The following is an 11,667-nucleotide window of genomic DNA, read 5'->3' on the forward strand; positions in this document are numbered from 1 at the left end:
AAACTGGGGGTTATGAACATAAGGGAAGAAGGAGGGGGCTACAGTCTCTTTATAGGAGAGGAGGTAAGGAATGAGGTAGAAAATGAAAAGATGAAAGGGTTAGAGCAACGGAGTGGGAAGGAGACATGGGTTTGGAGAGGAAGGACATTGCCAAGGATGAGGCTACCACAAGGTAGGTCAAGGGGACTACACAGACAGATGGTAGGGTAGAAACTATTTCTCACCTGTGCTATTTAGGGAAGTTGCTGCTGAGGGGAGTAGTCATCTCTCAATCAGGAATCTGAGTAATCTGCCCCTACTTTGTAATCTTCTCTGGCTGATACCTCGTTGTTTGATAAGGAAGCAACTAACAGTTTCCAAAGCCAGGATAGGCTACATATTGCTTCAGACCTAATCCTCCTGAAGTTAAGTACTGATGAGCCATTCTGTTTTTCATTTTAATTTTATAGTTTTCTCAATTGAATTTACATTTAAAAAATATTTGTTGAATGTGTTGTGATTCGGAGATACGTTCAATGTGTTCAAAAACATTTGCAGTCATTCTAATGTTTAAACTGTTTCTTGCCCATGAAATAATAGTTATAAGATAACATGTTCCTCGTAAGAAGGGAAAAAGTAGATTACTAAAGATAATCAATTACCTGCATTCTTTTAGTTAGTGCTAGACAATCCAACCTATAGTTCTGCTATGGAAGAATGTCTTTAACTGTTTTCTAACAACGGAAACTCCAGGTAGGAATATCAGCAAGGTAGAACAAGACAGATTGTACTGTAAAGAACACATGTTAATTTGCAGACAGGCACAAGATCAGCTAGTAGCAAATTCTGTTGTTCAAAATTTTTGACACGCACGCCCCCCCTCTCCCCCTCACCACACACACACACACACACACACACACACACACACACACACACACACACACACACCAGCTCGAGGTGCTGGAGTTACCAGTCATGTGTGCTTGGTTATGTGTATGAATGGTGTGTGTTTGTCTTTTGCTGGTGAAGGCTGTGACCAGAAGCTTTATGTAAGTGTGTTTCATTTGCGTCTGTCTGCAACTTAACGAGTCTTCTTTATGGTAAGTAGCAGTCTGTCTTTTCCTACATTGTTAAAATGTTTTCACATCTTTTTTCGTAACATGCACTGAAGAGTCGACTCTCATTTGTACTGACAACTTTTTGAGATCTAATTGCCCCTCCCCCTTTTTGAAACATACTACAGATTACAATAATGACCAATATGTAGCAAATTCTGTTGCTTAAACAGTTTTTACACACACACACACACACACACACACACACACACACACACACACACACACGAATTTATGTATATGGTTAACACAGAACAGTTACTGCTTTTATTCTTGGAATTTTGGTATTTTCATTAACTCAGCGCATTGTATACTCTTGGCCTTTGCCTGTCTTACAATCTCTTATTTCCAAACAGTAGGAAATCAGCTACTTTGTTGTTTAATACTGTGTAAACTAAAAGTTTCTTTGGGTGCCAAACTTTATTTTTAACATGGCATTCTGTCGTAGCATGAATGTCAAGATTAATCATTTCACTTTGAGCTAACAATCGGTTTTTCTGAAATAACTGCAAGCATAAATCTACATAAGCAATCTGTAATTATTTATAAGATATCTTTACTACTCAGTCTGCTAAAAGTATCTGATTTTTTTGCCATCTTAGTGTAAATTTCAACTTACTATTTATTATTATTGGAGCAGAAAATTAACCAAGCAGATTTATCCTGAAATAGCATTATGTTTCTTGTATTGTGATAACTTCATCACACATTAATTATAGTAACTGAGTTAATGCAATGAATATTCCCTCAATGACTTTACAAAATATTCAAGATCACTGAATGTTACTTAATATACCTGTAACAAAAATAACTGTAATTAATTGTTATTTCTGGAGCATACCACTAACACCTGTTAATGACCTTGCAGGCATTTGAAACATTTGAATATATTCAACGGTGATTCAGCCGTTTGGTGGAAGGCGGGACTTGGGATTGCTGCAGCTACTGCTGTGGGACTGCTTGTCGTTAAAGTTCTCAAAGCTGAACGAAGATAGTCTTCCAGTTGCAGATACAATAATGGAGAAAATTCTCTTTGTGCAATAAATTTTCTATAATCATTATTTAACAGTAATTTATACTGTGCATATATTTTTGTACATTCATATTATAAATATGCTGGGCCAAATATGCAAAGGGGAAGAAAAAACTACCTTTCAAGAGTACAAAGCTCATAATTATTGCACCTGTAAATTTGGTGTAAAGATTATCTGGCTGCTGCAGTTGATTTTTAGTTTTTGTACATATTTAATATAAATATCAGAAGTCATCAATATTATTAACATGCTGTGTGTATTTTATTAAAATCATTAACATTTTCATGAGTAAATAATTTATGGCATGTGTGTATGACAAACATGTCAGTTTATCATCATTGTGAATATGGTTTTTTGAACTTTTAGAAAGTAGCTATCAAACAAGTAAGTGCTCATTCACTTTAAGTGACTGAATACTGTTTTCAAGGCATATTGTGTTGTTTATTGCTAAAAAGGTAAGAGTCATTTTCAGTTATAGGTGGATGCTGCAGTGTCTGTAAATGAGTATTATAAATGAAGAATCTAGCTACAGAACGTAGAGTCAAAGTGTATGAGAAAAATACTCGCTGAAATTACAACAGTTGTAGTACAACTAACAAAAACACTGGAAAGTAGATATGGACCTCAGAAATAATGTAACCTGAGACTGGTATCGTAGAATCTGTTGTGGTATACAGAATAATATGTGGATGAGAGTAATAATTAGCAGCAGAAAGGAAAACTTTGTCCCTACCGAAGTTACATTGGATGCTGGTTCACTTTTTACTGTCCTTTCTTTATTCCGTGGCCTTTCTATGTGTGTAGTTCTTTTGCTAGTTACACCACAGCAGTTGTTTTTCTGGGTATAACTGTTTGTTTATTTAATATGCTGATGGCAATATGAGTGCTGTATACTTTTTTTTTTTTTTTTTGTATATGTGGTAAAACGACAAAATTCTAGAGATTTTCATTCTTCACACAATAGGACAGATGACCCCTCTGAAGCACATGGTCTTGACATACTGTGTACATTCAGTATAGGTAACTAAATGATACTTGTAACAGGAGTGAAAAGTTCACTAGCCACTATTACTTGTGTTTGCATTCATGTGTAGTCTTACAGTTTTGTAAGATAGGTTTTAAATCAAACCAGACACTGAAAAACTAGTTTAATTTTTTCTGTATTTCATAATTGTATGCATATACCACTGCATTACACACTGTATCTTGAGCTCTAAAAAGGAGTATAAGTCTACCTTGCTTAGAATTGAAACTTAAGCATACACTCAAATCCTCCTTTAAACATTTTATTTCTCAATGTATGATATGTATATGTGCATCGGAGACGTGTAAAACAATAGGTGCTAAATTAACCCAGTAAAGCTTTACCCTTGCTGATGATAGTATAGTATGCAATTAATGCTCAGAATATAGGTTTTGTAAGTCATAGGACTCATTTTAATTATTATGCTCAAGTCACAGTTTTCTGGTATTTATGAGGGACAGGCACATCTACAGCAGTTGTACTTAATATGTGGTTAATTTGTGTTTGGTGTAGTATTGAATGTAACAACAAAAGTAATACTGTTTTTCCCATACTAGTCACTTAATGAGAATGTTGTGTAGGTTATATTTATTTATAATTTATTATTTAAATTATTTGCTTGTATCTAGTAGTTTCAGTCTATAAAATTATGTTCATAATTTGTTGTTAAATTTTTATGAGTAAATTATTTTATATATAGTGGTTAAGAAAATATGAACTTGTGGCAAGAGGCAGAGACTGACTGACTGACTTTCAATTCTTTCTTGTCTAGCAGCATAAAAGATACTGCAGCTCTTTCAAGTTAATTATGCATTTTAGTTACAATGGTGCTAGTGAATAAATATGTTAATCCAGTGTGGAGTATTATAACAAATATCAATTCTAAGTGTTATTGTTAACCTGTGCAACTGACAGATGTTTATCTGTCAGCAAGGTGCCGTTATTTCAAGGGTCAGTTTACACGTGTAGATAAGTGTCTGTTAACACAACTGACATTTATAGTATGTTTGCAATGTAAAAGTTAATGTACTGCGCAGTTATGATGAAGACTGCATGAGCATTGGTTCTAAGATTTTTGTTTATGAGGAAAGCATAGTTAATAACAAAGGGACATGCGTAAGTAATGGTACAAATCTGTCGCGTATGGTATCCATGTAGTGAATTCGTGTATGTCTCCATATTCTTCAAAAACCATTTCCCTATGGTGAGGTAATTAGTTGCTACAGTTTGGGAAGAAAAAAAATTATAAGAGTGTAGTAGTGCAGTGAAAGCAGATAATAAAATTGCTTACAAACCCATGTGTGTTGTTATGGTGTAATCAGTGAGAAGTGGGCATTTAGGAAACAGAAATGACAATGACTTGGTGACATTAATCATTACATTGCTGAATTCATTGAGGATGAATTATTACTTTCTGTTCTTATCAGGGATGAATGGCATTTTGAGATGGGGATAAACGGTTAGAATAAGCAACATATCGGACAACAACAAAGGTGGTTTTTAGATACATATCTTAGAACTGCCAAGCTTTATGCGTAATTACATTATTGTTTTGTGTTTGGGGGGACATTCTCATGTACTTGACAGAGTGCTCATATCACGAGCATCATATCACTGAGAAACCAGTCAACAAGGAAATAACTCATAATCACTATTGTATTTGTAGTTTTATTGACTTTTTGGTCATGTGAACAGGATTAACACACAAGCTGTTTTCCTCTCTTCCCTTTCCCTAGTCCTTCTCCTTTCCTTTTCTTTGTCTTTTCAACATGTTTCTTTTTTCTGTGTACTTGTCAGTAACAGTTGATGTGGTTATGGAGGAGTAAACTTTGTGCAGGACCTTCTGCCTTCTTAATTTCAATTTTGATAGAAAGAGGGCTTCAACATTTGAAGTAGTGGCTAAGTTTCAATATCACAGGCATCGGCTTGTCTGGTGTGTGACTCCAACCTTCCTCTTCCTTGTTTTTGTAGCATTTGACATTGCATCTGCTCCACAATGTGTTATTACCTGTTTTAATGACACAACAATGCTTTTGTAAAACAGTTAGTTGTGACAAACTGTTAGTTTAGTTATTACAAGGGCTATTCAGAAAGTAGGGAACATTTTGACATTTAAAAGAAGCTAAGTACAAGAAATACATTTTATTATATACATCTGAAAGAGCAACTGACTTACTACTTCTCCATATAGTCACCGAACACATTGAGGCACTTATCATAGTGGTGGACAAAGTTTTCAAAGACATTCTTCGTAAAATTTTGCTGTCTGAGCAGCCATTGAGTCACGCCCGCCTGGAGTTCCACGTCGTCATCAGAGTGCTGCATTGCCAGTTCATCATCTTGGGAAATAAATGAAAGTCGGTTGGTGCAAGATTGGGGCTGTAGGGCAGTTGAGGCAAAATTTCCCATTTGAATGAATTAAGGAGTTCTTTAGCGTGGTTTGCCATGCGAGGTCGGGCATTGTCGTGCAAAAACAAGAGTTTGGATGTCCCTCAGCATTTGTACTGATCTGCTCTTCTAAGGCTGTGCAATGTTTGACAGTACTGGGCAAAAATATGGTTGCTCCATATTCGAGAAAATCAATAAGAAGCACACCTTGTCTATCCCAAAACACTGTCGCCATCAACTTCCTTGCCAACAAGGTTTGCAAACATTTTCTTGGTTTTTAGGGGGCCTTGGGTGCCCCCCACTCCATGGACTGTAATTTTGTCTCGCAGTTGACGTGTTTCACCCAAGTCTCATCACCGGTTACGATTAAGTCCTGTAATGAATCACCACGTATGTGGTAGGCCTCCAGAAATGATAACGTTGCTCCCATTCGCTGTTCTTTATGGTGCTCTGTTAGCATTTTGGGCACCCATCATGCACAAAATTTGTGGTAGCCTAGCTTTTAGTGTCAATTTCAGACAACAAAGTCTGTGAAACTTGTGGAAAAGAAAGCGAAAGCTCCGTTATTGTGAAGCGAGGGTTTTCACTAATCATTTCATCAACTTTAACGCCAAGTTCATCAGTCACAGTGCTCGGGCGTCCACTCTTCTCTTCATCATGAACATTGGTTTGGCCATTTTTAAACTGAAAGCACCAGTTCCAGATGGAACTTTTGTTCATTACATTGTTTCCATATACATCACACAGTTCACGATAAATTTCTATAGGTTTTAGGTTTTTTGCCAACAAAAACCATATCACAGACAGCACCTCACAACTAGTGGGATTTTCAATTGCAGCGTACTTTTCAAATTCAAATATAAAAAGAACCAGACATGCAGAGATGTGCCCGTTGTCACAGATGGATGCTGACTGAGCTGCCGAGCATGCACATACCAAAATATTCGCAATCGGCGTGTGCCTAGCATGTTAGATGGAAACATTCCCTACTTTCTGAATAGCCCTCATATAAAGAGATAGCTTGGCTGGCCAATATGTCTCTGTAATCATCATATTTTTCTGAATGAAATTTTCGTTTTGACACAGTACTTATTATTCGTTACAGTCATAGGGGAAACATATAGTGCTTCCCTCTCAATTAAAATATGCAAAGTTTACAGGTTATGCATAAACTTATGGAATGTAGATGTCGAAGGTGGTGTTGGAAAGGAACAGATAATTCATACCGTCTAATAATATTGTTGGGTAACTCTAAATGATGACATTGTTGGGTAGTTATATAATTCTGACTTTAATTATCAGTGAAAGTGATTAGTCATTGTATTCCTGTTGTGTGTTTGGGTGGTGGAATAAATACACTCAAATGCAAAAAGAGAGAGACAAGGTGGAGGAATTATCCAAATGGGACAAAAATCAGTAGATGGTATACATATTTACAGGCAAACAAATGATCACAATATCAGAAAAATTGGGTGATTTGTTCAAGAGAAAAAGCTTCACAAATTGAGCAAGTCATTGATGCAGTGGTCCATCTCTTGCCCTTATGCAAGGAGTTATTCAGCTTAGTATTGATTGATACAGTTGTTGGATGTCCTCCTGAAGGATATTGTGCCAAATTCTGCCCAATTGGCACATTCAATCATAAGAATCCCGAAATGGTTAGAGGCCATACCCATAATGCTCCAAATGTTTTCAGTTGGGTAGAGTGTCAGCAACCTTGCTGATCTGGGTAGGTTTTGATGAGCACGAAGATAAATTGTAGAGACCCTTGCCACTGATGGGCGGACATTATCTTGCTGGAATGTGAGCCCAGGATGACTTGCAATGAAGGGCAACCATAGGGGCATAGAATGTTGTAAACATACCGCTGTGCTTTAAGGTTTCTGCAGATGACAGACTAAAGGAGTCTTGACATGAAAAGAAATACCACCCCAGGTTGTTGGGCTGTATGGCGGACAACAGTCTGGTTGGTGTTCCACCACTGTCCAGAGTGTCTCCAGGCATGCCTTTGCTGGTTATTGGGGCTCAGTTCAAAGTGCAACTCATCACTGAAGACAATTTTATTCCAGTCAAGGAGATTCCAGGCTGAAGACATGTCTGGAGACACCCTGGACAGCAGTGGAATACCAGCCATACAGTGCAACAGTCAGGAGTGATGGTGTGGGGGGTTATTTCATTTCGTAGCAGGATCCCTTTGGTTGTTATCTGCAGCATCCGTACAGCACTGTGGTACGTTGTTGATTTTCTACATCGTGTTTTGTTGTCCTTCACGACAAGCCACCCTGAGCTTAAATTCCAGCAAAGTAATGCCTGCTCACGTACAGCGAGAGTTTCTACTGCTTGTCTTTGTGCTTCCCAAACCCTACCTTGGCTATCAAGGTTTCTGAATATCTCCCCAGTTGAGAACGTTTGGAGTATCATGGGAAGGGCCCACTAACAAGACCATTGAACCTATATAACACTTTATAAATCAGTGCAAAGTCAAACAAATGCTTGCATAAGGGCTAGAGGTTGATCAATGTGCTAATGACTTCCTGAGTTTGTGACCCTCTTTCTCTTGAATAAGTTGTCCAATTTTTCTGAATTACAATCATTTGTTTGTACATGTACATCAGTCCTACTGATTTTCATCCAATTCAGATAAGTCCTTTGTGGTGCGTAATTTTGTTCGTCTTTGTAACTGTATCATGTGGATGACTAATGTAACTGTGTATTCACTGTTGTGTCAAGTATTTTTTATATTGTAATTGTGGGATATGCTATCACATTGCCTCCTGCAGTCAAAAAATTTAGGAATTTTGTTTGGCAGGCAGAACACAAAAGCCACACTATGCCTTGCCATCACTTATAGAATATTCTCTTCTTAATTTCTTTCACGCTGAAAATTATTTCCATTGCCAAGCACTACTAGATATCACAGCTTCATCGTATGTAAGCACTAATTAAACTATGTTTAAAACTACTTACATTATGATCACCTTGGGTTAAAACTGCTCCATGGAGATTTTGCTCATTCTAATTTACTTGACTTCTTTGAGTTTGTTACAAATTTGGCCTGGAAACTGTAATGCAGACTGGGTGCAAAGTAGACAAGTACAAGTATTTACTGAGCAATATATATCTGAATGTAACATTCTAAGCCTCTTTGTTTTGCCTTTGTATTGGGTTGTTTGCAACAGACCAAGAGCTGGTTGTACATGATTTGTTAACAATGTATAATTATTGTTAACATCAATAACTATTGTATTAGTTATTTACTGTTTGTGTTGGCTGACCTGGTATTTGTCATCGTACAAAACCAGATCTGTTTTTCAACGTTCAGTTCTTTCTAGAACTTTTTTACATAACTTGACGTCTGAGACAGCGATTTGTTTATGTGAAAAAAAAATTGTGCTGTGGTACAGATTTTATGATAGTTGTAGGACACTTATACCGGATAGATTAACCAATTTGAAAGAAAGCTGTGACAGGTAAATAGGACTATGCCCAATAAAACACCGTAGCATTCAGAACAACCTTGGAGTTTATTACAGCTTTGCTTTTACTACTTGTAGATTACACTGAATCATGGCTTATTAATATACACCCCTTGATATTTCAAGGTGCTATTACTGCTGAAATCCTATTTTACATACTGTTTACAACAATCATAGTTAAGGAAAGCCAAACACTCGTACAGATGATCAGTGAATTTTCCGTAGGCACATGCAACCAAATCAGAAACTCGAATTAGCTTTCAAAAATTCAGTGTTTCTGCTTGTCTAAGAAGTAGTACACTGTGTGTGTGTGTGTGTGTGTGTGTGTGTGTGTGTGTGTGTGTGTGTGTGTGTGAGAGAGAGAGAGAGAGAGAGAGAGAGAGAGAGAGAGAGAGAGAGAGAGAGGGTGGGGGGGGGGGGGGGGGGAAGACTACTTAGACTAGAAACAAACATGAAAGCTAGTGTGATTTTCTGATCTTTTACATGTGTCTGTTCATCAGATATCTGCAAGTGAATTTTGGGGTTTTCTCAATAATGTTTGCAGTTGCTGTCCCAGAATGTAAATTCATGTAATATTTATGTACACATGACTATTTTTCACTGAACTTGCTGTTGTTAAACACTCACACACAGCCCAGAAAAGTTTGTTTGGGAAATTTGAAAAGGCCTCCAGAGAATCATTCTTCTGTTTTTACTTTTATTTAATCCAGTGTAAATTCATATCCTCATTAATTGTCACACTAAGGAATAGAGCCATTGACACATTCAATATTACTAGAAAATTTGTGTCCTACAGTAGTATTTGTGATAATGACAATCAATTAAATGTATGCAGGAAGAGCTGTGAAAATAAGAATACTATCTGAAAGCACTTGCATCAAAGACAGACATTTTGAACAGTGGCAAATGTAAGCAAATGCATTTCATTCCTTTTAAAGTTAGACAAGGAATGAAGCAGAGCATAAGTGAAAGTGACTTTTAGCCTATGAGAAGCAGTGCCTGTCTTGAAAGTAATAATTTGTTGCTTAAAAATTAGTAACATATGTCTAATTAGCCTGTAGGAACATTGTAAGTATTTTTCTCACTGCAATGATGGATCTTATTAACAGTTAGATTTGTAATATTGTGAGAAACACTGCTTCTCACAGTATTGTCATGCAGTTTGTGGCCTGTCAGTATAGGAGCTCTACTTACCTCCTGCCATTCATCAAAATGATCATGGTGTTATCAGTATTGTTGTTGACTGTGATGCAGCTGTCATATTTATTACTTTGTATACTCTCCAATTTGTTGTGCTGCTTATTTATACTTCCTAAAACCTATAAATACAGGATATTGTTTACTTGTTTATGTAATTTTGTCTTCTTCATTAATGTGTTGTGTGATGCAAGTAAATCATTGTTTGTTTAAAGTTTTTTGTGGTGTTCCATGCATTTGTCTTTCTTTTATATGATTTCCACTGTAATTGTTACAGCCTTGATCTTTTGAAATGTATTCTTGAGTGTCATGCATGTTTTTACTAGTAAGAAAAAAGGCCACAGTCTGTTTCACTTATTGCATTTATTCCAGTTTTAATTTCTATTGACTGAGATTTATATGTATAATCTCAGGCTCTACTTTAAAATTTTTTCAGATCTGCTTTGTTCCCTCAAAAACAAACGTACTTTAGTCACATCTCTAATGTCTTTAAATATGTCTGTGTTTGTGATGGTTTTTGAAGGGGAATTTGGCATTGTCATTAACATTGCTGGGTGGTTTCATTTATCCTGGTAAATCTGTTGAATGAAGTCTAAATATACAGATTTGCCTAAACTGTACCTGTGTGTTCATTTATCACAATATGATTATTTTTAAAAATAAATTAAGGCTTAATCAGATGCAACAGAGTTTATTTTACTCTCTCACCCCTCCCTCCAATCTCAATACCCCTTCATAACATCCCATGTGTTGCCACTAGAATTTCTCTGCCCCACAGTCTCATTTCTTTCTTCTGTCAGTAATTCCAAAATTTATTTGTTGTTATTTTAGTTATTTTTTTATTTTTTCCAATTCACATATTGTAACCACTTGCCCAAAGGACAACACTACAAGTGGTCATAGAGGGCAGCAAAGTCTGTAAATTCATATGAAGTCGAAAACATGCTAGTAATGATGTGGCTACTGGGAGGGTTTTTGAAGCGTGGCAAGTTTGCAGAGGAACAATATGTAGTTATGTAGTACATCACATGCTGATCATGAAACAGAGAGAATGTTTGAGGAATTGATGAATCAGTGGGAAGGTATGGACAGAATATAAATATCTAATTGAAAATTTGTCACTGTTCACCAGAGATCTGTGAAGAGCAAATAACCAGGAGAAAAAGGATTGGAAATAGCTGAGAATGCATGTTTTAGCTGTCAGAAAAACAACCCCCAAAAGTTAAGTCAATTACCATTATTTTCTATGTCTCCCTGCTGCTCCACGTATTAAGTGAGAAAATAATAAAATATGTGAAAGGTGTGGGGAGCAGGGGGGGGGGGGGGGGTGTCGCTCATGCGTAAGAGTAGTGGACAGCATGCCGAAATTAGAGGAATAAGTAAAAAGGAGGCTCATATGAATATCAGTGGTGCATGAATGAAGTCGAAATATTCTGAGGCCTCAATCATTGCAT

The 11,667-nt window shown here is 36.7% G+C and overlaps 1 protein-coding gene across 1 annotated transcript in view; it reads left to right on the forward strand.

Annotated features, from left to right (window-relative positions):
• Positions 1-10,893, forward strand: part of LOC126272764 (mitochondrial Rho GTPase-like) — a 197,568-nt gene extending 186,675 nt beyond the window's left edge. Inside the window, 1 exon segment of the mRNA XM_049975891.1 lies at positions 1,963-10,893. Coding sequence (XP_049831848.1) covers positions 1,963-2,089 — 127 coding nt within the window. The 3' untranslated portion in view covers positions 2,090-10,893.
• The last annotated feature ends 774 nt before the right edge of the window (positions 10,894-11,667 follow it).

This window comes from Schistocerca gregaria, chromosome 1, assembly GCF_023897955.1.
Source record: "Schistocerca gregaria isolate iqSchGreg1 chromosome 1, iqSchGreg1.2, whole genome shotgun sequence".
NCBI classification, from domain to species: Eukaryota; Metazoa; Arthropoda; class Insecta; order Orthoptera; family Acrididae; genus Schistocerca; species Schistocerca gregaria.